Source organism: Lynx rufus, unplaced genomic scaffold (genome assembly GCF_022079265.1).
Source record: "Lynx rufus isolate CCGP_SWC_20201006 ecotype Redwood Valley unplaced genomic scaffold, mLynRuf1.p SCAF_3, whole genome shotgun sequence".
NCBI lineage: Eukaryota > Metazoa > Chordata > Mammalia > Carnivora > Felidae > Lynx > Lynx rufus.
Genome location: NW_025814845.1, coordinates 156,014,347 through 156,041,091, shown reverse-complemented (window position 1 = coordinate 156,041,091; position 26,745 = coordinate 156,014,347). Strand labels below are relative to the sequence as shown.

The window sequence follows — 26,745 nt, the reverse complement described above, 5'->3', positions numbered from 1 at the left end:
TTCTACGTGGGTCAAACAAATGCAGTTTTAAAGCCCATTTCCATGTTTTAAGATACAGAAGCAAGAGGCTGAACAGCAGGCTATTACAAATCCCTTAATCTCTAATGTCTTATTTTTGCAGATCTGCTGGAAAGTGCAGTAAATAGTCACTGCTCACCTTTTCCCATCAATGCCCCCTTGAACTTTGTCATTGATAACGAATAGTAGAACCCATTTACGCGGGTTTCTTTCTCTCAGGAACCGTTTCCCTCCCCACCCCCGGCATTGTCAAGACACCTGCGATCTGACAATCTCGGCAGAATCTCGGAGCCAACCTGATTTGCGGATTGTACTCCAGAGGCAATTTTCAACATTTAAAACACAACTTTAAAGAGTAAATTTGGTAGAGACAGAGACAGTTGTGATGCCTCCTGGATGTCCTCTGATCGATATTCCGCAGAAGCACCTGGCCCCTCCAAAGTCCCCTCTTCAGCTCCGATGAACTCTGGCCCTTGTTCGCACCAGACAAGAACATCACCCAAAATGTACTCACAAGCTATGCGCACGGAGGCCTTCCTGCTTTTGGAGGTCCCCAGGTGGCTCCATGCCACGCACTGGCACCAGTAGTCCTCTGGCCCGTGGAAGTCCTCTACCTGCTGCCTGGTGACGTTGATAAACACCTCCCGGACCTTCAAGCCTGATGGGGAGACAGAGCAAATCAACTGAGGCTGCTGTATTTTTCAAACCAAAAGTTAAGGATAGCCAAACCTTCTCTTGTTAATTAAACAATTCTGTTTTTAATCAAGGCGAGGTTTTAATTACTCTGACAATAATATATTGCTGCTAATTAAATTCCAACAGCTGAGTAAGCTAGAAAGAATGAGTGCAAAGTATTACCAGCCAATGTGGCTCCAATACCATACAATAATTTTCACAGTAACTCGACTTGATGCTTTTTCTTTGTCTTGCTTGGTGTAAAGCCTACAGTGAGGAATGCAGTACCACAATTAACTGCTGGGATTCTAGAGGCTAACGAGGCCTCAGCACACAGACCGCAGAGATGTAGTTCCAGGTGGTTCTAAATGGCCCTATCCCTGGGTATGGCAGTGGGCAAGGATCTAGCAGTGTGGCTCAGGAGAAAGAGGGAACAGTGAATGTGTGTGAACAGGCCGGGAAACCAGGGAAGGGCCCTGCCTCGGCTTCAAAGGCTTCAGACAACAAATACAATGCAGGCAATTTGAACTACGTGGGTCTCAAAGCCCTGAGGAGAGAGCCCAGCAAGGCCACTGTAGCAATGGTGTGAGGAGGTAAAGGAAGGAGAGGCTCTTATTGAAAGAGGAGCTCAGGCTACCCCTGCAAAATAAGATAAAACTAAGACAGCCACCTCCCAATATTTATTATCATTATTAATTGCTTTGCATCCTCCCAAGGGTTAGAAAATGTGCTTGGTACTTCTTACTGGGGAGCGTGAGTTTCTTCCAAACCTCTGGCCAAGGACAATCGGCCTTTCTTTCTTTGGGAAGAACAGTCACCTTGCATAGAGTGCCAAGGATGAAAGGGGACACGCATCACTAGCCATATCAGTTCAATCATCACGGGCAGGACAGCAGCCCTGACAGTCAGCAAGCTCTCTCCGTTCACCGGACATGCTGAGGCTGTGCCTTTCTCTGGGACAGGCAGTGTGGGAGAAAAAGAGACCATGCCTATTGAATTGCACTTATGTACTAGCATCATATAAGCCTTCAACATACTCACTCACTACATTTTCACAACAGACTGATGCGGTAGGAACTATTGCATCCCCACTATGCAGACAAAAGAACCGTCTTAAGAGAGACGAAGTCATTTGTCCGCAGTTACACAGTCTCTTAATGGAAGATCTGGGGTCTGAACCTAGATCTGTCTTACAGAAAAACCAGCACCACGTACACATCCTTCTCAAAAATTAAAATTCTGTCCCTGTATTTTAGGTACTTATACTTAATTATGGAAATAAGACTAACACAGGGAACATTTAAAGAAACAAGAAGTGCATAATTATGCTTTTTCCTTTAAATTCAAAAGGAATTCATGGGACAGAATCATCAGTACAATCCAATGAACCAGAGGCTCTTGATGGAGGAGGTGGAATGTGATTTTATCTTGGGTGGTGGTAGGATTTAAAGAACAAGAACGGAGGTGTGCCATCAGTCAAGGCTTGGGAGACATTCCTTTCTACCCAATCAATAACATGTTATTGACGGCGTGTGATGGAGAGAGTTTTATGACCACATAAATCACCACGTACAATTGGAGTTATACTTCCTCACATTTTAGAAGGTATCACACATAGAAAATCATCTTGATGACAGTTGATAATCTATGTTTCCCTGTTTGTGCCAAGTGCAAAAGTACACTCTCCCTCCCCCCCCCCCCCCCCCCCCCCCCGCCGAGATGTAAGGGTCTCAAAAGCTGAGTTCCACAGGGAATAGGAAAAAAAAGCCCTACAGGTGTTTTTATTGATGGTGGTGTTTTTGTCTTCGCACTTAAAGAAACAAAAAGTGTGAGTGGAAGGATGAGGGCGAGGAGGAGGCAGAGTTGGGAGGTGAAGAGAAAAGGAGAATAAAAACGAAGCAGAGAACAAAACAGGATGGTTAGGACAGAAAGCAGAGTGGAGTGTGGCCGCCCATGCTGGGGATTCGAAAATAATGTGAAATAAACAAAACTAAGGAACGAGACTGCAGGGATGAGGGCTTGTGTTATATTTTTCTCTTTTATTTGAGGCAAACGGTGGATGACCCTACTTTGAATAGTGAAAGGGATGAGACAGAACATCAAATCAATGCACCCAGAGGTCAGAGACACTCTGTCACAGTGCAGAGACATGCGGGGACAGAATATGCCTACCATTTAGGAATCAGGGGTCTCATCAGAGAAGCATTCTATAGGCTTGAGAGGTCAGAAATGGGTTCAAGCTGATGGGGAACAATTTACTCTCACAAATCCCCAGAAACAAGAGGCAAATTACACCATGCAGGGCCACCTGGGGAAGCTAGGCGGCAGAAGGGGCACAGGAAAATGGGGGCAAGAGCCTTTATTGTGGTTTCCATGGGAAGACACGGGACCTGGTAAACAGGTGTAAAATTGTCTAGTTTGAATCATTTCAGTGGGCTCAGGAACATAATGGCTGTCCCCAGTTGTCAGGTAGCTGGTCCTGAAATGAGCATAAGTGAATATTGCCCTAAGTGTAAGAGCTTAATAAAAGTAGTAGCTCAGGGTCTGGGCTCTGGATAGTTTGTTTGCATATAAAAGGCACTCTTACAGGCAAGTTATCTGCTCTCTCCAGGAATCAGGCAGCCCCCTCTGGCAGGACATCCCTCCAGGGTGAGTAAGACCCCAACATGTCAGTGCATCCCATACAGAAACTAAACGTGGACACATGAACAGACAGCTGCATATTTGTTTTGGGGAAGCATAAACCATAGACCGCGGACCATCACCATGAAGGTCCGACCTTACCTTACTCCATGTCCAGAAGTCTGCAACCCTTCCTTCAGACTAACTGCAGGTGAAAGCACAATGCTAAAGTCACAATTGCAACACTGGGACAGCTCAGTTACAAGTTCTTCACAGGGGCTTTCCCATCAGATTGAAGCAGCCAAACGAATATAAACCAACTATTTGCAAACACAGTGTATTTTTCCTGCAGGCTGCATCAGGGTGGCAGGCTCCCTGCAAAGGCCACAAGTGGGGCGCCTGGGAGGCTCAGTAGGTTAAGCATCTGACTTTTGATGTCGGTTCAGGTCATGATCTTAAGGTCCGTGAGATCAAGCGCCACATCAGGCTCAGCACTGATAGCGTGGAGACTGCTTGGGATTCTCTCTCTACCTCCCTCTCTCTGTCCCTCCTCCACTTGCACCTACACGTGCATGCTGTTTCTCTCTCTCTCTCTCTCAAAATAAATAGATTAAAAAAAATAAAAATAAAAGGCCACAAGTGACATGACCTCCACCCCCGTCTGGCCAAATATACTATCTGGATTAGACCTTTCTTCTAACATGAAGTCTTCAGTCTTGTCACATCATTCCCTCTAGGAGACCTCTTGGAAAATCATGACCATTGTGGATCTATTATGCTTATCTCTACCATAACAAGAAATAATTCTATTGAATAAAAAAAAATTTAAATAGTATATTCTCTCTCAAATCTCCATTATAGCTCTGTCTAGTGATACACACACACACACACACACACACACACACACACACACACACACAAAGTGTGAGCGTCACCAAACATCCAGGGAAAGCAGCTCTATTTAAGGAAACCACTGCCCACACCCCTCCGCTGAAGTTCATCCAACAGCATTGCAGGGATGGCCATTACTTCCCCACCTCGAGAGACGGCAGCTAACTTGTTCACGGGAAATACTACAGAGGAGCAAAAATCCCAGGCACACAGAAGGTGACATCTCATAAATAAGAGCAGCACTGCACCTGATGACTTGTGTAACTCTAATAAGCACAGAAAAGTCCAACCCTTTAAATTACTGTGTAAATTATAACCATCAGCCTTTGTAATGGACTGGCGTCTTACAGAATATATAAAAATATGACTATGGGACTGATATGCTAATAAGCTTTCGACGCTGTTGGATGGTTCGGTTGTACGGAGACTAATGTTGGCAGCAGATGAATAATTGCTCTGCATGTTCTAAACATAACAGAACAGCACAGACCTTCATCATTTGTCAGCTTTATTTGTTTAAATGAGAAAAATGCTGACAGCAGTTATTGCTGTAATCCCCTTATTTATCAGATAGAAAACACTAGTTACTCTTAGCAGGTCTAATCCTGGTGGGAGACTGAAAGTTACAGAATTTTCAAACTAATTGAAGGTATACGTGTTAGTGTTCCAAGAAGAGAAATACAGAAGACAGCGGGAAGGCAACGGTGAGAGAAAAAGAAGGCAAATCATTTATTCCTGGCTACCGTTTATGAAAAGGGCTTTAAGTCTTAGTCTTGACTTGTTCCCTAGCAAAGAAAGAATTCTGGAATAGTATTTCGCATTCAGCACCACACCCACTGCAGCCCAGGGCCTAATAGCTGTCCCACACCTTTTATCTACTGCTCATTATCGCACTTCCACAAATCCCAAAGGTAGCATCCTGCCATGGTTATTGTTGCCAGCCTGCTCTCAGATACACCTGGTGATGGGCACCTGGGGAGGAATTTGACATCATTCCCTGATGCTTCCCACCCCTCCTAGCTTCATGTTCCTCAATCTTTTGGAAGTTCTCTATAGCAGGATGCTTAGCTTTACTAAACTGGATAACTAAGTTTCAAGAAGGGAAGCCAAGGATCCCTCTTCCTCCTTGGCGTATCTTTCATATCCCAAAACCACACAGAAGAAGTAAAAAACCAGCAAACTAGGTTTTGGTGAATTGTTTTCTCAACTGATGCTCTGTACCCTCTCCTTGGGCCAGCTTAGCTCTGCGTTTCACCAACTCCGTGCTTTATTTTCCACATTGTAATGGCTCACAATTGGGGATTAACCAAGAGAATGAGTAAACTGCTCTCCAGAGACAAAGCTCCAAGAAACTATTTCCAATACAACTTCATGAGTAGCACAGGGCCCTCCTCCCTCAATTCTTTGGGAAAGAAAAAGGAAAAATGAAACTCCTGTTGAAAAGCAACAGTCTCATATTCAAGAGCCTTCTCCAATGAACCATTGCCTACTTAGGTTTCTCACTCCCCTCCAATGCCTGCATTCGGCTGTGAGATCGTCCTTCCTTACCCATGGTCCCTGGAGAAGACAGAAAACAACTCACACATCAGGAGGCAGAAAGCCCACCACTTCCACAAGGGAATATTTTTCATGTGCCTCTTACTAGTCCAGGGCTAGAGCCTAGAAAACATGCTTCAGGGCACCCGGGTGGCTCAGTCGCTCGAGAGTCTGACTCTTGATTTTGGCTCAGGTCATGATCTCATGGTCCTGGGATTGAACCCTGCATCAGGCTCTGTGCTGAGCATGAAGCCTGCTTGGGATTCTCTCTTTCCCTCTTTGCCCTTCCCTCACTTGTGCTTTCTGTCTCTCTCTCAAAATAAATAAACATTTAAAAAAAGATGTTTGAAAAATGAGAAGCTTCCCCATATTTTGAATAGCATTATCATTGCTGATTACTGTACCCTTTTATAACCCTTTACTTTTATTATTAAGGTAACCACATGTAGTATCTGATTTCATCTTAACATCATGTTATTATTGTCTCTATGCATACCTTGTTGCAGGTCCCCTATCATAGGCAACACATCAGAGATGTTATACAGTTTGTAATGTACATTATTTGAACAAAATAAGTGAGTCATCATACTGTGCCTGCCACTACACCAGGTGCTGAGGATACTGTGACAAAGCAGATGATCAAGATTCTTGCCCTCAAGGAGCTTATAGGTTAAAGGGGGGAGACATTTCAACCTACCCCGACAAGGCGGCAAGGGAACTGCCAAGACAGGAGAAGCGCTATGGGACCACACAAGAGGGGCTGCTCACCCCTCCATGCAGCAAGAGCTTCTGGGGATGGATGCCATTCTACCGGGGACATGAAGGCTGTCTCCTTACCCAGTCAGCTTCACGTCTAAAGCAAGGCTCTGGGAAGGACACACAGATGGGACACATATTTAAAGTTTCAGAAGTCTGACATATTAAGGAAGCATTTTCACGGAAGCGTGCCTCCATTACTTTGGGGACCTTAGATATCTTCAGGCCAACATGCTATTGAAAATAGTAAGTTAAATGTAGATAATTAAAAGGTAGAACTGTATTTCATTTTCCTGGCAGATGCTTAATTAGGGCTAAATGTCTTTTGCCACTCCATCCTAGCAACAAGATTAAAATGTATTTTGATAAAAAAAAAATAGTCATCCTTTGAATGTGTGCGATGCCTAATGAATACTCTTTAGTTTCCCCTAGATAATAACCACTACACGTATTCCTCAGAAGCACAAGTTCAGAGTTAAGTACAGAAACCAAGAATACACTCAAGCTCTCCAGTTTCTTCCACACCAGAGATTAGAATTAATCAGCACAGAGGTGTCTGGCAGAGGAAAGCAAATTAACTGGATAGTGTTGTCTGATAGCAGAGAGAGGGAAACTCTAGAGCCAGGAGTAGGCAAAGTAGGGTTATTTAGAGGACAGCACCCTGCAGATGACTCACTGGGACATCACACTCATAGCTTGGTGGGCAACAATTGTGACTTCCAACCCAGCTGCCTCAATAAGTGACTTCTGTTTCCTGAGGTCACTCAAATTGCCTCCGGGGAGTAGATCATGCCCTGAGGGCAAGGCATATATCATACAGCTTCTACCTCTCACAGCGCTCCCAATGGCTGGGAGAATTACATACAGCGTGAATGTAAACTGAAGGAATGAATCACGAGCCAGTGAGAGGTTATTCTATGCAAGACAGTTACTTGCATGTGAATAATACTGGCCCTTTTGTCTATTTGAAATTATGAAAGTTCACAACTTTCTGTTTGTTTTTGGAAGAGTAATCAACAGCCGCTTGCCCCATGAAAAAATAATAATAATAATGAACAATTTCAGATTTATCCCTTTCAAGGCTACCCTTAATTGAGCACTTGCTGTATATACACTGGGCCCTGGGACTCTGCACTCCTCACAGCAGTTCTATGTGAAAGATATAATTACAGCTATTTTACATCTGGGGAAACTGAGCTTGAAGGAAGCTAGGTAACATATGTACCTCAAAGCTTGTAAAGTGAGGGCCAGATTCCAAACAAACCTGGTATCGTCTAACACTGATACCCATGCTCTTAACCACTACATGGTCTTCAGGGTTTCTTTTAGATTCTTGTAATTCCTACTTCAAATAAATATACTTCTGAGTGTCGTATGAACAGAAAAAACTGAAAATGTCCAAAGGCACCGGTAAAGAATTTAGTATGTACAACAAATCTCTGGTCCCTGTCAGGAATTGTTATTAAATTACATAAATGGTGAGCTGCTGTCTCTCTCTGCTAAGGATGGAGTGAGTGTAAGTGGCCGCCAATTTTTTTGTAGGTAAGGTTCAACTGGACAGGAGAGACAAGGTCTTCTATACTCTGTCACAAGGTTATGGAAAGAATGCATAGTGTTTTCGTGAAAAGCTTTTAAGAATTTGTCAGTCCTCTCTGAAAAGCACAGGGATGAGCAAGATGAAATCCAGGGTGGGATGGGAGAACATTTCTATAAAAGTGAGTTTTAAACCCACAAACTGTCAATGGAACACTTGAGAGATTGATTATTTCTGTGTTATGTGGACTAAAATATATGCTTCCCAAATGTACCTTGGTGATTTGTGAATCATTGAAGGCAACTTCAAATTAATGGTTTTCTGGAAGAAACTATATTCAAATCCCCATCACCAGCACAGCAAAGTTCTTAGATACAAACTTTAAAGATTTAATACATTTTTATTTCTACTCTTCTCCCTTTTCTCAACACAATCCATTAACCTTTTATCCCCAGAGAGGGACTCCAGTTGTTTAAAAAGGAAATCACACACAATGAAAGCCCTGAAATGATATTCTTTAAGAAGAAAAATATTAGTTTACCGGAGTTGAGACTTTTCCCATAACACATTGGAATACACATTATTTCACTCATTAGAGTTCAATATCTCCAAGGTAGAATAAGATAAGAGCCACGGAGCATTGTTAAGGGAACTTCTGTTTTTATTGAACAATAAAGAAGTGGTTTAGCTTATTGATAACTCAAGCTTCCCACAGGCTACATTACCTTCATTGCCAAGGATGGGTTTTGCTGGTTCTTGTTGTTTCTTTTCTGTGTGTGTGTGTGTGTGTGTGTGTGTGTGTGTGTGTCTGTTTACTACATTAAATCTCTTAATTTCTCTGTTACTGAGCACTCAGGCCGTTTCTCAGGGGCGTGATTCCTAGGTAGGGATTACCTCTCAACTCCAGATGTTAACAGAGGAAAATCACAAGGAAGAAGAGTTCTCATATTTCCAAATGAAATGAGGCAAAACAAAAGAGGACCCCTTGGCTTGTGCAGAGAACTGAAAGTGTACATTACTAAGAGGTATGGCCATGTCTGTGCAAACACAGTAACTCATGTCAAATAAATTGTGCCTTTTGCAGGAAAGAACTCTAGCTCTGGGTTTTCTGAGCTAAATTGTGTGAAAACACACAATCCTTTTTCTTCTTATTTGAACTCTTAGATGACGGGGCCAAATTACCAGAAAGACCAAAGGCAGTTTGCAGCCTTTAACAACTGAAAGGACTTATTGCTTCCAATTTGGAAAATACAAAAGATTCTATGTCTACTCCAAACACTCCCGGTCTTATGCATTTCCCAGTAGGAGTTTGAAGAAAGAAAATGTTAAGTAAAGAGAATATTCTCTGGGAGCGTTCAGATGGAGACTATGTTGGCCAACGATAGATAAGCAGTTACTTCTGACTTCTTAAAAGAACATGAACAATTCTCTACCTCTGCTCAAATGTGGTCCTACTTCCTTGTCCTCTTGGCGTCCTTCCCTCCTGGACCAGCAGGAATTGTCTTACAGACCCAATCAAAAGCCATTAAGTCTGTAAAGGTAGTCAAGCCCTGTGCTGGAGCTCCACACTGAAGAACCCAAGGGAAGTAATGCATCTATTTTTCAATACCTGAGGCCATTTTGCTTCCAACCTTAATTGCACTTATGTATTGGCTCGACATACACCATCTGCACTCATCTTGCTCCGATTTCCACTATTCTTCTATTAATACAGAGCTTAGGAAACATAATTGCAGTGTGCAGTAGACAGCGATTTTCATTAACTACACAGAAGAAAACTGTTTAGGGAGAGACATTTTTTTTTTTTCCTATTGATTCAATCAAAATGACTTGGAAGAAAAGGTTGTACTTATTAAATTCTTTCCAAAAAGGTAGCTGTTAAAATTTAAATTCTTTCTCAACAAAAAATTGGTATATAATCTTTTCAGGTTTTGTCATTTATGATTTTTTTTTTGTTCTTCCCAGTTCCTTTGAAATTCGTGACTTTTTATTGGTCTTTTTTTTTTTTTCTTTTTTTCTTTAAGTGGAGAGAAGAGACTTTTACATGGAAACAGAGAATGTAATCAACGCTGCTATTTGCAAGACATGGAGTTGCCTAGCAATGCTAGGGGAATTAAAAGGGGGAAGCAATAACAAAACAGAATGTTGTGAAATTACAAGAGGGTGCAGTGTTAAATTGGCTTGCAATACTTACCAAGAGGTCTTCCAATGAGAATGGATATAGGATTTTCTAGGACTGGTATAAAAAAAAATACCTGGCCATTTTCAATGTTCTTCCCATCTTTCATTTGGAGCAGTTTACCCAATGGGATTCTGCTATTGTGAGTTCATTACTGGACAGAATCTAGGCCAGAAACATCGGACAATAAAACACAGCCTCATTGAGCCACTGGTATTTGAGTCCTTTCCAGTTGGACTAATTGAATATAAGATATATAAGCCTTTCACATTCTCCCATTGTTTTACAGGCTTTTGCTCACATGGCAAATGCTCTTCCCTTTGTTGCCCTCTCCCAGATTTCAGAATCTTCCTTTCAAGTGTACACACCAAGATAAATGGGGCTGCTCTGCTCATGACTCAGTCTCTCCCAATGCATGGAGTATCTAAGATCCCAATCCTGGGGGCACAAATGCAGACATTTTGCTGACACTGAGGTTGGCTCTGTCTTCCTCTTTTGCCTGAATTATGTTAAATCATTTGAAGAAAGATACTATATATTTGCAATCCTAGAAATTTCTCTGTATCTTCAGTTGCTATAAACTCTTGTCTACCAGAAACATGACATAGGAAAAAGGATTGGCTCTCACAGAGATGGCAGAAATGATGAAGGATAAAGAAATCCCAAAGGAATAACTATGGGATTATAAACTTGGGAAATGGAAATATGAAAAAGCTTCACGATGGAAAATGATGAGCCATGGGCTAAAAGCCATCCTTATGTCAGTAAGGGAATTTGTGAAAATTCTTATTAGGAAGGAAAGCACAGGAATCTGTATGTAAAGATGGCTTACAGTGTGGAGGAAATATATCTGAAGTAGAAACCAGGAGATCTGGGTTCTAGAAACAGCTATGCCATAAACTAGTTGTAGCTCTTGGAACTGAAGATTTGTATTTTGTAAAACAGGGTTGCTAGGTTATTACTAAGGTCCCTTCCAGCTCTCATATCTAGATTCCAGAATTCCAAGCATGCTTTTGGTCAGAAGAACAACATCTCTAAAGCAGACCCATTTTTTTTTTTCCTTCCTCATATTGGTTCCAAACTGCAAAAGGAAATTGTGATAAAGTTTTAGGTGTTTCTCTACCTTTTGAAGTTATGCATTTATACTGCAGTCCCAAATGAGTTCAGAATTCTATAAGGTTTAACATATATATATATATATATATATATATATATATATATGTGTGTGTGTGTGTGTGTATATGTATATACATGTGTGTATATATACATGTGCGTATACACACACACACACACACACATATACACACACATACAACGTTTAGTTCTCTGTCTTCTTTATTGATCCCCACGCAGCAACAGAGTATTACCTGAAGATCTTTTGGAACTAAGTTTCACTTCTTGCTTTGGAACAGAGTGTAATCTGGTTGCTTGTTTGTTACCTGTTGATACTCCTCTTCCTGACTCCTAAGGAAGTCACTCTCTGGATCCATTTCCTTTTCATATTCCTTACTGCCTGTGGACAACTCATTTCCATGGCTTCGTTATTTCTGGATGACCACCACGTCTACTGTTCTAGCTCTGAACTCTACAAGCTCCAGATCTACAGCTCTTAATGATCTCTCCTAAGTATTTCAAATTCAGCTTGTCCAATGATCTCAGCCTTTTCTCCTTGCTAATGTAATCACTCACAGCAATAGCACCCACCCCCCTTCTGCTTCTTTTGAGATTAATATTCCATCTTCTTCATTGATTCCATCAGTTAGCTATTTTTTTAAGTTTATTTATTTGTTTTGAGAGAGAGACGTGGGGCGGCGGGGGGAGAGATAAGAGAGAGAGAGAGACAGAGAGAAACAGAGAGAGATAGAGAAGAGAAAATCCCAAGCAGGCTCCATGCTCTCAGGGGCTCGAATCCACAAACCAAGAGATCATGACCTGAGCTGGAACCCAGAATCTGACACTTAACAAACTGAGCCAGCTACCCAGACACCCCCGTCAGTCAGCTATTAAGTCTGATTTGTTAAAGTGCTTCTCCCATCAGAAGTCCAGTTCTTAGTTCTGTGGCCACCACTTGAAGCAGACCTTTCTTTCCCCCAACTGAAATATCCAAGTCTCCTGACTCATCCATTCTTGCTTCTTACCATTCCAAACACCTGTGCAGACTCATTTCACAAAGCAGAGCTCCAGCCATCGCATTTTCAAACGTCAATATAATCAATCCCCACCACCACCAAGATACTCATAAAAGTAAGGTACTCTTCACTTCATATGTGAGGTCTTTCGAGCCCTCTAATGAATGAAGTTTGACAGCCATCAGCTGCTATTCCACACCAATATTCTATCTCAACCAGATCAAACTTCCAGCTGAAGAGATACTAAGCTTTCTTTCATTTACTAATGTTGACATCCAGGCTACTGAGACCCCTCTCTCTCCCATTTAGTGTAGCATCTATTACACCTAATTAAGTTACCTAGTCATCAATGTCCCTTTCAAATGTGAATGCTTCCACACCTTTCCTGATAATCCTAATTAGGCATAATCTTTTTTTTTAATCCTCCATAGGATAAGTGCACTTATGGGCATAATGGACTTCCACTTATCAGCAGGAATCAAGCCTCAGAGATTAGTGTTTGTATCTTAGCCTTCTTTGAACACTCTGAAAGGCCATTAGCATATAGAAGAGCAGTGGTATATAGCTAATAAATTAAGCTGACTTGCAACTTCCTAATTATACTCAGGCTGCTTGACTTATTCAAAATCTGTCATCTAGAGAGTGACTCAGGACCAACAAAGTCAGTAATTTAGGGTGAGAACAGTTTGGATTTAGGGTGAGGCTACATTTTCAGGTAGTCCGAGCAGCCAGAATTCAAAAGCATAGGCAGTTTCTGTTATACACTAAAATTTAACAACTTACAAATTTTGGAACTTGTAAGTCCAATGATTTTGCTTTCAGTTCTAGCACAAGCCTACAGTAGTTTACCTAATGTCTTTGAGTCTCAGTTTCCTTATCTATAAGAAGGTAATGATGGTGTGATTTACCCAAGGGCTGTTGTGATGACAGTGAGATAACGTGTGTCAAATGTTTACATGAGACCTGGTACACAGTAAGTGCTCAGTAAACACCAGCTGGTAATCATTATTCTTATCACCACTCATCAGCCATATTAGCCAAATTAATAAAGAAGGTCCCTAAATTCTCTCATACTGGAGATCCCATTCAAATCTGGTAATCAAATGTGGGCTCTACCAGTTACCAAAAGAACCTGAAGAAGTCCCAGAAACCACCAACCATGGAGAATGAAGTACCCAAGAATAATATCTAGGGGGGAAGATCAGAGCAACTAAAATTACGCTGTTTAAAAACGTGTTCGGTAGATCTGCCTTCAAAAATATTTAGAATTAAGACAATGAAAGCAGTGACTGGTTGGCTTTATTTCCAGTGAGAATATTCACTTCCATCCCAAACTGGGTGTTAAAGTTATATAGAGCGGGATAAAAAGATGCCCATGTACCATAGAGGAGTAGACTAGCCAAGGAGCTGTGGAGTCATTTAAACACACAATTGCACTTTATCTTATATTCCTGGATGATGTTAATATGACCTCATTCAAATAAAGAACTGGTGGGTGCCTTTCGCACTTATCCCCAGCAATGTAGCAACGTGAGGATCTGCTCCCACTGCTTCCCATTCTTACCTGAACTCTCATCCAGACTCTCCTCAGAGACGTGCTCATTTTGATGGACCCACTCGCCATTACATTTGAAGAATATTTGCATGGCTGGTCTCGCTTTGCACCTCAGTGCGATGGGGTTGCTCTTGATGATATAAGCATCATCTGGCTCCTCTATGAAATGAGGCAGTGTCCCAGGAGCTGAGGGGATGGAGTCGGGGAGGGCTTCGCCGTTGTCAGCTCCTGCGAAATTGAAGAGGCCGTTAGAACGCTGCCCATACTGACAGCACACACATCAGGATGCAAAGCACAGCCCACACCGGCTCTAAGAATCTGTCCTGAAAAACACTGCATCATATGAATACAGTATGCTCGTAAGGCCCGTGCAGATGACTTCTCATCTAGAGGCTGAACTATATAACATGGTACCATTATCAGAACACACCCTCAGGGTCACGGGACAAATGAAAATAAGGAATAGGAGACTCCCTCAAACCACAGTTGTGAGTCTGCAGGTCTTTGCTGAAAGAACAGAGTCAAGTATCTGTGGGGTGAGAGACTGATTCTGAACATCCAGTCTGGTGAGTGGTTACCTCAATGCCGGCCCCAAGCTGCCTCAAAACTTTGAAATGATGGTGGAAATAGCTTTTGTTCTCCTATAAGTGAGTGTGGATAATGACGATGTTGTCGGAGGGTACTCAGTCATAAGACATGTTAAAAACAAACAAACAAAAAACAAATGCTTTCTCTACGTATAAAACTGGAGATTGGCTGGCATCCTATCTTAGGGTTTTCTCCAAAACCTCACCAACTTACTGAACATTCTAAAAGGAATGTATTTTTGTCCTGCTTGCCCATGGCTAAAAAATTCTCTGCCCTCAACACCCCCCTCCATATACTGTGAATCTCACTTTCAAGGCTATGAACTAAACAAATCACTAAAACAGCCATAAGCTTTTACTTTTGGACCCATAATTACATTTTTTCAAAGATAAAAAATGGACATGACTCTCCCCTAAATTTAGGGAACTGATGAGAGAAGCAAAATAAAAAGGAAAAAAAACAGAAGCCAAGATTTTGATTCATTCCCTCTTCACTACACTTCTCAAGGACTTAAGTCCCAGGAAACTAGCACAAAGTCAACGAAAGCAAGATCTGAACACTGAGCACTGTGGAAATGACCAGGGGGAACAAGTGTGCCTTCAATGGTCATTCCAGGGAAAGAATGAAGAAAGCAAGAATTTCAGTACCCAGATCAACTGTGCCCTGGAAAGGGTTATTCACATTCAGAGCAAACCAGTCTCCAGGATGAAGCTGGAAAAAGGGACCTAGAAAAAGCACTGGGAGAATAATCCAGTTCATCAGGAGGGAGCCTAGGAGGTAGGGTGAGTCCAGGGACCTAACCTGGCTCTCTGTGCACCTTCAGTGTAATTCAGGACAACAAACAGCCCTCTTACTATTTGCACTCAAGTCAACAACCTACATCAGTAAGCATTGTCAAAGGTAAACAGAAGCCACAATATTAGGGGGGTAAGAATTTAAGTTTTAGAGGGCATTCTCAAATGCAAATAAAGGGTAAGGGGCTAGGACATAAGAGGTGTTACTGCCTATAATTATATTTCTGCGTGAAGAAGAAAACAAAAGACACCGAGTTGTGAAAAATATGTCTTGCCAGGGGGAACAAACACCATGTGCGCCACCATGATGAATGAAAACAAGAGTTTGATTCTCCAAATTATTTTTTCCCACTAAACACATCAACTTAAGGGCAAAAAACCTCACACACCAAAGAGTTTCGGATACTATGACCTTCCAAGTGTATTTGCAATAGAAAAGCCAGCTCATGTGTAAGTAAGTGGAAGTCTCAAAAATTCATCATAAAGCATGTACCCTAAATAGCAAGAGAACAAACAGTTTATGTCTTAAAAGTACAATGAACTCAGAAAATAAAATGTGTCTAGGCCATATGGAATAAGAAGGGTCAGGACAGAATCTGAGAGGTATACTTTTTTTTCTTCTTAAAGTTTTAAATTATATTTTCAGTAGGCTTCATAAAATAGATCATATATTAATTCATTTCGTTACTGACTGCTCACGCCAATTTCCATCTTCAATAAATACTAAGTCCCCTCAGGCTTTTGTAAATCCATGCATTAGAGGAAATGACAAAGGTATTAAGAGATTTTATATGGACATCAAACAGGTTCCACTCCCATCAGGGCCTTGCGTTCTGTCCAAAGTAATTCATTGCTGCAGAAAAGGGTCACCTGATAAGGAATACCCAAACCTTGTGGTGGGAGCCTGAATGAATAGCCACCGGCATACATTTTGAATGATGCGTTTTAACTTAACTAGTAACAATGCACGAATTTCCAAAGTAGCTCCTAAAACGGGGGCAGGGAGCATCATAAATAACTGTCTCTAAATAAATAGAAAGGCCACCTTTATTCAGAATAAATAAAATGACAAAGGCACTAGATCACAAAATACATCAAGCTCACACCATCCAATTCACAAAACAGAGATCTGAGTGCAATTAGGCTACCCTCCTGCTATTTTAATAAATACCCTTTAAATAAAGTAACAAGTTCGGCTTTTATGTGAAACAAAGCAGGAGAGTGGAATAGAAAAGTAGGTAGGTAAGTGTCCTGGCTATCTCCATTAAGAATTGATCAATCTTAATGTTCAGACAAGGGGAAAAAAAACAAAAAAGGCAGACTATAACATTACATCTTAATTATTATTGAAGCCATGTCAAAGTCATGTATGCATAGGAAAAGGGCCAGGACCCATGAAAACAAGAAACAAAGAGAAAAGGGGTGGCAGTGGGAAGGTGAGATCACAGGTATATTTGCATATGTATCACCATTTATTTGTATCCTTCCAACAAAGAAATGAAATAAGTGTGATTGATTGATTGATTTAGTTGTCTATAGTGAAGTGTTGGGAGTGGTGTTTACCTAACACTGCTCCCAAGCTCCACTTCCCTCCTCCAAGTTCCTCACTGGGCTCAGGATCAAATTCCTGCTCTTCAGATGGCTTCTGTGATGCTAGAAGGGTGGATTTTCCCAGCAGGCTTACCTCCAGGAAGATACCACTTCCTTACCCCACAAGGCTGAGGGTCATCTACCTCCTTCTTGCACTGGAGAGACCTGCCATGCTCAACCCCACCTAGTGGCTTAGAACTAAATTGCTCATGAAATTTTCAGGATTCATCAAGCCAAAGGGATGTGATGGGAAAAAAAGGAGGTGAAGTGGACACTTTTCAGGTGCTTGGAAGTTGCTGACAGCACCTGTTCTTTGAAGGGGGTGGGAGGCAGCAACTTATTTTAATAAATGGTTTTATAGAAGACCGCATGAATACTTTTGGGCTCCAGGGTAAATGTTCTTATAATCTCAATGCATCTGCCACTGCTTTCTAATCCAGAGAAATGTTTCAAACCTGGTGTGACAAATGCTGGTGACCGTATGACCCAGTTAACTGCCTTTTCCCATACTGCTTTTACAGTAGAGGTTGGAGAAATCATAAACTCAGTTTACTTCTTTGCAGGTAGGAATGGTCATGTAACAACCATCTAGCAAATGAGTCATAAACAGAAAAATATCTGAGAAAGCTTTTATTTTCCTAATAAAAGAAATAGGTATGGTGGGTACTGTCCCTTCTCCCTTTGTCCCTGCCTTAACTAGGGAAGATCAAGAGGAAAAAAAAATCCCAGAGGAGCACAGAGCTACCAGCTCCGACAACATACAGGCGGAAATAACACCACGAGGCATCCCCCTCCAGAAAAATTTTTTAAAATATTTACTTATTTAAGCTACTAATAGTAAGATTTTCTGTTGTTTTTGCAGAAAATAATCTTCATTGCTACAATGAGATCTTCCTTTTTAAAATTTATTTTTAATTATTTTTTAATTATTTTTTTAACAATTATTATTCAGAGACAGAGAGACACAGAGCATGAGCAGGGGAGGGGGAGAAAGAGGGGGAGGCATATAATCTGAAGTAGGCTCCAGGCTCTGAGCTGCCAGCACAGAACCCAACGTGGGGCTCGAACTCACAAACTGTGAGATCATGACCTGAGCCAAAGTCGGTCGCTTAACCAACTGAGCCACCCAGGTGCCCCAAGATCTTCCTTTTTAAACAAAGCCAGAGCTCCAGGCTTCACTTTATTGAAATCCAACACTCTCAGTGTTAAAGAATTTGGGACAGGGGCGTCTGCATGGCTCGATGGGTTAAGTTCCAACCCCTGATTTAGGCTCATGTCACAATCTCTGCGTTTGTGAGATTGAGCCCCTCATCAGGCTCTGCACAGACAGCTTGGAGCCTGCTTGGGATTCTCTCTTTTGCTCTCTCTCTGCCCCTTCCCTGCTTGTGCTCTCTCTCAAAATAAATACATAAACTTAAAAAGAATTTTGGAGAGCTAAAAAACATGGGAACTAGGATAGCAGAGAGCAAAAGTAAGAGCTGCCATTTACTGAATGATTGGAGATAATTGTGATATGCCTTCTTCATGGATTAGGTCACTTAAGCTTCACACAAACTGTGTGGTGGGATGGTAAGTATCCGGTTTTGCATTTGCAAAAATGCTTCAATTATGTGCCTCATCTAAGGTCATACAGCTGGTAAATGGGGCTCCACATTTGAACTCAGGTCTTGGACTCCAATCACCTCACAACTTCATTCTAGTCTGATACGTTGAGTGAGTGCCTTATGGCAGTAGCATGCAGTTGGTAAAACCAAGAGTAGATATAAAATATTATCTGTGTGTTAACTCAGCTTGCATTAAGTATAATATACATCTTTTTTTTTTTTTCAACGTTTATTTATTTTTGGGACAGAGAGAGACAGAGCATGAACGGGGGAGGGGCAGAGAGAGAGGGAGACACAGAATCGGAAGCAGGCTCCAGGCTCCGAGCCATCAGCCCAGAGCCTGACGCGGGGCTCGAACTCACGGACCGCGAGATCGTGACCTGGCTGAAGTCGGACGCTTAACCGACTGCGCCACCCAGGCGCCCCGAGTATAATATACATCTTAAAGATCACTCAGTTATCCTGTTAGCAGGACTGTGATTTCAGGTCAGAAAGGGTATATTATGGACACAGTCTAGAGGGGGTGTTGAGAAAAGAAATATTTTTATTTAATTTTTATATATTTTTGAGAGAGAGAGACAGAGACAGAGAGCATGAGCAGGGTAGGAACAGAGAAAGAGAAAGAGAAGCGGGCTCTACATGACCAGCACAGAGCCTGATGTGGGGCTTGAACTCATGAACCACGAGATCATGACCTGAGCCGAAGCTGGACACTTAACCAACTGAGCCACCCAGGTGCCCCAAGAAAAATATTTTTGAGAGAACAGCACAGTGAGTGCTTAACTAATTAAAATCAAATGACTAGCCATCCTCACTAAGCTCAGAAAACAAAGAAGGCAAAGAGTAAGTGCTAGAGAATAAAGTAATGAGAAAGCTTTTTCAATGTGTCATCCGGAAAAAGTTTCATCTCTAAGCAGGAATATTTAACCACTAAAACTAAAATAACAAGGAGAGTTTCTGACAGTGAACCTCAGAAAGAAAAAGAGACTGGGGTCAGGGGATTGCCATTCTATCATGTTTAACCCTACAAAACGGCCAACAGTCCACTGGTTGATCTTTCAATCTGTAACAGGACTGGGCATACTGGAGGCCAGAGGCATTCCAAAGTGGGATTCATAAGACCCTGGACTATCAGCATGGCATTGCACGGCGTTAGAGTATAAATGAAGCTGAGCTTTAAAGGGCCTTGAGGGGCGCCTGGGTGGCGCAGTCGGTTAAGCGTCCGACTTCAGCCAGGTCACGATCTCGCGGTCCGTGAGTTCGAGCCCCGCGTCAGGCTCTGGGCTGATGGCTCGGAGCCTGGAGCCTGCTTCCGATTCTGTGTCTCCCTCTCTCTCTGCCCCTCCCCCGTTCATGCTCTGTCTCTCTCTGTCCCAAAAATAAATAAACGTTGAAAAAAAAAAATTTAAAGGGCCTTGAGAAATTTTAAATTATTTTCATTTTTTTTCCAAGAGTAATTTGCAATGCACTTCATTTTTTTTCCCCCCTCTTCTAGCTTCAAAGTATGCCTATATTCTCCCTGGTACAAAACATTCATATTTGTTTCAATGTCCACCCAATAAACCTACCATAAAACAAAGACTACATCTGGCAAAAGCGAGGAAGTTTAGAATCAAATAATCTGACTTTGAGGTACCCCTGTGACCTTGAAGAACTTAATTATGAGGTTCTATTTGTCTCATTCATAAAAATGAGTGATGGGGTACCTGGATGGCTCAGTCAGTTAAGCGTCTGACTTCAGCTCAGGTCATGATCTTGCGGTCCATGGGTTCGAGCCCTGTGTCGGGCTCTGTGCTGACAGCTCAGAGCCTGGAGCCTGCTTCAGATTCTGTGTCTCCCTCTCTCTGCTCCTCCCCTGTGTGCACTGTCTCTTTCTCTCTCCCAAAAATAAACAAACATTAAAAAAAAATTAAAAATGAGTGATTAGAGGCACCTGGACAGCTCAGTGAATTAAGCATCTGACTCTTGATTTTGGCTCAGGTCATGATCTCAAGGTAGTGGAATCCAGCCCAGAATCAGGCTTCACACCGAGTGTGGAGGCTGCTTAAGATTCTCTCTCTGACCCTCCCCTATACCCTCCCTCTCTCTCTCAAAAACAAACAAAAAATGAGTGATTAACATTCATTAGTGAAAAAAGTTTATTAGTGTTTTATGATGTTAAAAGTGAGATAACATAGATAAAAAGTACACAGTAAATGGCTAAATGTTATATAAATAAAATATGCCACCACTACCACCACCATTGACATCATTGTCTCGATAAAGAACAGAAAACAAAAGGAAGACATTTATGGGGTACCTGGGTGGCTCAGTTGGTTAAGCGTCCAACTCTTGACTTCGGCTCAGGTCATGATCTCACAGTTCATGAGATCAAGCACTGCGTCTGGCTCTGCACTGACAGCCAGAGCCTGCTTGGGATTCTCTCTCTCCCTCTCTCTCTCTCTGCCCCTCCCCCCAAGTGCTCTCTCTCCCTCTCTCTAATAAATAAACTTTTACAAAAAAGAAACATATTTATAATTACGATCTCTATGATTTCCATTCCCAAGCTTAGTATCCTAATATTTGTACTAATATTCATATTTCAGCTTTGTGATGATGACTATTATTTTCATCTGGACCCCTCATGATAGGAACTGCTGGTTGTAACCTGTTTTTACTATTTGGTACCCACATGTATGTTAGCATAACTCTGTTACGTCAAAACCCATGAAAACATGCTGTGAAGCATTTATTCAATAAACATGTAGCAAATGTGTATACCATACACCAGGCACTTGGTTGCCATGCAAAGCAGTGTGACAACACAATGGATCTTCTGCTGGCCAGATCCCCAAACCATTTCCTTTTAATAGGCAGGCACTTATTAACCACAGGAGATGTCATAGCATTCCAGAGCCCCTGTCACTGCAATATGTAAATGAAGCCACCTTCGAAATCTCTCTTTAAATTCCACTCAGTGTCTGTGAACACACTGGTCCACAATACGTGAGTTGGAGCAGAAAGCCAGAGGAGGGAAACCAAGTTACATAATCTAAGACAACAAAATGGAGCCGGGGTTCTTTGCGTTCATTTACAGAAATGTGGCTTGTCTCCATATGGTTATTTAATTAGATTGGGGATGCATGGCACCCACAGAGTGAAAGAGCAAAGCCAGAATTTTACATACCAAATATTTAATGCGATTTATGAAACACAGACTCTTTCCCTAGGCCTCAATAAGAGATTTCTTTTTCAAACTCAAACTATTCCACCTTCTTCCAAACATCTAATAAAATTGCAATGTTTTATATTTCCCTGCATTTGCATGGTTCACTTTACCTGTGTCACTCTTCTATACTGTCAGTCTAAGATATTACTGCATTGAGCAGATCTTAAATTTTGCAGAGTAGAAGATCGTACACGATCTTTACAACACAAAGAAACATGGAGAGTTTCTCTGTTCTTGGTCCCTCGAACGAGAAACTTTAGATTTCCGGAGAGCTTAGAAAAGCACATTCACTGCTTCCTAAATTTTCATAGTTTACCTTAATATATTAATTTCTTTTAAGTTGACATATGTGTCCATGCCTACTAAGGTCAGCCAATGTTCTCTGGAGATCCAAAGATGAATAGGACACAGTTAATTTACTCAAGGAGCTCACACACTAAATTAGACACAAAAAATTAGAGAGCAACAACAAACATGCAAACAGTATATTGGAAGTATACACACAATGTGAGAGGAGCACTGTGGAAAGGCAGCCCAACTTGCCTTGGGAGGGTTTGTGGCAAACATCACGAGGAAGAAAACATTTCAGCACAGATGGGACATAGGAAGTAAACAGGGAAACAAATGGGAGAAGGCATTCCAACTGAGGTCATGGCATGTACCATGGAATGCAAGTTAGAAACTTAGGGACAATTAAATATATCTTCATTAGAAATCACATTTTGGGGGCACCTGGATGGCTCAGTCGGTTAAGTGTCTGACTTCAGCTCAGCTTCAGCTCACCTCACAGCTCGTGAGTTTGAGCCCCATGTTGGGCTCCGTGCTGACAGTATGGAGACTTTTTGGGATTCTCTCCCTCTCTCTTTGCCCTTCCCCTTCTCACTCTCTCTCTCAAAATAAATAAAATAAACCTTTAAAAAATAAAAATAAATAAACATTAAAAAAACTAAAAAGAAAAGAACTCACATTTTGAAGAGTTTGCTTTAATACCTGTGCTAAATCAGTGGCCCTAATTGGCTCTAACATCTCTGTTTCTATGTGTCTTTGACTAAGAGCTTTCTGAGATGTAGACAGAGAGTAGCCTCCAAATTACAGAAAGAGAACATTCTTGGTTTAACAACATGGGCCCCGAAGCCAGGTTAAACTAATTCTTTGTGTACACTATGAATGAGGGAGAAACCACATTTGCTCTGATCCATGGGATGGAGTTACTCTTTCAGCCACACCAACAAAAGTAGTCTATCTCCCAAGGCCACGGGGAAAGGTTTTGTTTCTGTTTTTAAAGTGACCACCACTTGGGTTCTCACTTGACCTATACGAAAAACAGACTTCTGACATTGCATCTAAGTCAAGAGGTTTTGTAGTATGCCTGATGGCAGGCCTTATTCCTTAATAGAAACACTCAGTGTACAATCAGATTCAGCATGAGACACTTGTTCCCGTGATAAGAGTTTTTCCAAAGGGACTCTGAAATAAGAGGCCAAATGTGGTCCAATGGTTCTATACGTGTGATGAGATTAGTGGGATTTAAATTTTTGTTTGCTTTCACCACACTTTTTAAACGAGCTCTAAAATAAACATTAAAAAAAGAAAATTATATATATATATATATATATATACACACACACAAATAGAATTATATACCTATATAAATATGTAAACACATATGTTGTAGGTGTGTGAATATATACATAAACAATTCTTTGTTCCTGTGAAGGAATATAAAAGGCTCCATAAACTATGGCAACTTCCAGATTTTACTTCATAGTGTCTAACTTGTATTGTATGGAAATTCATAAATCAGGGAAAAACTAACAAATCTGCCCCTAGGAAAAAATGTAAAGGGTTAGATTATAAGATTTCTAAAACTTATTCATTCTAAAATGTAGTAATATTTCACTGAGAATAGTAGATAAGATGAAGCTTAGAAATTGTTTCTTAATTTTTCCCCCCAACAATGGATACATTTGTGTATGAATGTGTATCACTGACTAGTTTTCAAATTCTTCCGAAAACCTAGCGGGATTTGGGAAAGGTTTTGCTTTTCAAAGTGTTATCGCTTTTCATTTGTAACTGACAGTTTTCAAGAGTGAGGCCATTCATAGTTATGGAAAAATGGTTGTTTTAATGCAACGTTGAATGACAGAAAACCAAACAATCAAACACTATTCTCATATTTTTCATTCTTGGAAAATTACCTTTCAGGAAGAGCTTCGTGTTTTATGTTCTGCACACGAATACGGCAGAGACTTTCAATCTTTTTATGACAAAAAGAAGAAACAAAAGGTGGGAAACAAAAGCATAAGGAACAAACACTAAATTCCCTTTGAAATAAACACACTTCCATTACATGTCAGGTCACATTTGAAAAACTCAGATGGTGATTCATAAATCACAGATCTCAAAATTTTAATATGGGCCAATTTGACTGCAACATGGTTTGATACTTTTTTTTTTTTTTTTTGTATGTAAACTGGACTCAGGCAAAACAGAGTGGTAGTTCATCTTAGATAAAATCTGGGCCAACTCTTATCTCAGGCCCACAGAGGTGAAACAACTTGTCAAAGAGCTACAAGGAGCAAACTTAAGTTGAAATCTCTCTGTTGACATCTACAACAATATTCTCCCCATTATGCTATGCTGCTTTCATTTGGACAGGATACAAAAGACAACATTTACAACTAAGTCTTGTGTTATCATCTACTGAGAAATTTTACCCAGAATATAATCTTGTCAAATCTCTTTCATGATGACCCTGTAGCTTGACAATGTTCCAGTAAAATCAAACACAAAAAGCGTAGTCTTTTAACATTTTATGGTATGTTTTCTATTGCAAAGTATGTCTTATTATGAGACATAAAATTACAGAAAAAAAAAACACTAAGTATATATATTCCCCAAAACATTGTTATCCATTGTCACCCAATTCCCAAAGACTATCAGTATTCATAGTTTGGTATATTTCATTCCCGTAGCTTTCTTTATCAGACATCTATTGAATATTTGGTTTTTCTATGCATATTCGTGAGATGTTATTTCATTTTGTCATGGTATCATTTTTCATTAACCTGATTTTTTAACCAGATTTTTAATGATTGAGAAATACATCAGTTTTGATCTTGCCATTTCCTTACTATATAAGCATTATTTCCAAACTTTAATTTTACATTGATATTATAATGCTCCACTCATCTATATTCCAATTAGACTCAAATGTGTAACTTCAGTCCATTTCTCTCTCTGGACATTCAAATATGTACAAGAAAACAGCTAAGGATATATTCACATAAATGTCCCCACAAACCCCTCAAAGTTCTTATGCCTAAAACACAGCTTAATACTTGGCCCCTCAGATTTGTTCTTTGGTCTAAGTTCTTTCTATGAAAGAGTGACCTTAGCAGTCACTGGGTTCCCCAAGTTTCTCAGGGCTGCACATCACCTACTTTTCTCCTCAGCACCCACATCCAATTTATCACTAAGCCCTTCTAGTTCTGTCTCCTAAATATCTTCCTAATTCACTAACTGCTTCTCATCCCTATTCCTAATGCCCTGCATCTAATCATTACCACTGTTATCTGAATTACTACCATTGATCCAGACTTCACCTGCTTGTTTCCCTTCACACCTAATCATGTCACCACCAGGAGGCTACAGGGATGGTCAATTCTTCCAGGGATTCAATGCTCTTCACATGGGATCTGTCTGCACCATGACTTTCCTTCTGCCTACATTATTAATTTCTCCCTGTTTTCTTAGAGCCTGTTCTCATCTCTCAGGCTCTGTTCAGTTAATACGTCATATGTGAAGTCCTACTGGAATAACAAAAATTCTGGGATACATTACTCTTCTGCATCCTTCCATGATACTTTGTACTACTCTATCATCATTCATGCCTACCAATGTACCTTCCTTTAGACTGTCGGTTCCATGAAGGTAAAGAACAAGAAAATCTAAATAAACAGATAAACCAAGCCCTGATGAAACTCTGTCACCATTCTCTTCGTGCCAAATATGTATTAAATGCACATGATGTGCGGCTACATTTATTTTCAAAAAGACTTTGCAAATCGACATCACCACCAACATTGTAGAACTTTACCAATTTTCCTCATGCTGACCAGCACTAAACATTCTGTGGTATTTGTTCATTGATGGGTAAAATGAATATTAATTAACATACACTTCTTGGTTGCCAGCCAAGCTAAATATTAAAGCATGTTTATCAACTGTTTTCATTTACCCTTTTATAAACTGCATATTCACATTTGTACCATTTTAACTGTTTTATAGTTTCAAGAAAAATGTAGCTACAGATCTCTAAAAATAAGTACAAGGTAATTTAAATGCATAGATTCCATTGTTTCAGGATCAAGTGCCTAATCATGCTAATTACACCTTACTTACACGTTATTTCTTCCAATCCATTAACTCCTTCATTTATCACCAATTTCGAGTTACAGATATCAAAAGATCAGGTATGCTATTCCACAAGCAACAGAATTTTGACTAAAATGGTTAGCTCTAGACAAAAAGGGTCTTATGCAGGGAAGAACTTACATCTTTAAAAAAATCAATATTTTATGAGGAGGATTCATAAAGAAAAGTAAAGGCACAAGATTTGTCTTCCATTTCTTAATGAGATGAACTTCTTTGCACAACAAAATCTTTCTTCTGGAAATCAGAGAAGACGTTGATATGAGGATGAAGTTTTGATGCTCAGATGAAATCCTTTAATTCCTTTGTTATTTTTCCTAATACACAGATTTAGCTGAGCCTGCCGAGATGTGGTATTTGGTAAGTACTGACAATGCGCCACTAGTGACCAGCAACAGAGTGTGTCCTGATTTGATGTGACAGTCATCTGATTGGGAGGTGGAATATGTACAAGAGAGGGGGCTTAGTTTCCTTATTCTCCTTAGAGAGGATGTCAGACACTGTCAGAAACAGATTTATACCAAGTTGTCTTAGAAACCCCAAATACTGTTCCTTCTGGTATTTTTTTTTATCAAGAGGCAGCTTGAGACAAGGGAACAAAAGTGGGTTTGGAGTTAGAGCTTGAGTCAAAT

At 40.7% G+C, this 26,745-nt stretch overlaps 1 protein-coding gene across 1 annotated transcript in view; it reads right to left on the bottom strand.

Moving 5' to 3' along the window:
- UNC5D (unc-5 netrin receptor D) overlaps positions 1-26,745 on the bottom strand; it is a 545,977-nt gene that overhangs the window by 216,598 nt on the left and 302,634 nt on the right. Inside the window, exons 2-3 of the mRNA XM_047092087.1 lie at positions 13,905-14,123; positions 533-676 (exon numbers count right to left, since the gene is read on the bottom strand). Of these exons, the coding sequence (XP_046948043.1) occupies positions 533-676; positions 13,905-14,123 (363 nt within the window). The remainder of the gene's footprint in view (positions 1-532; positions 677-13,904; positions 14,124-26,745) is intronic.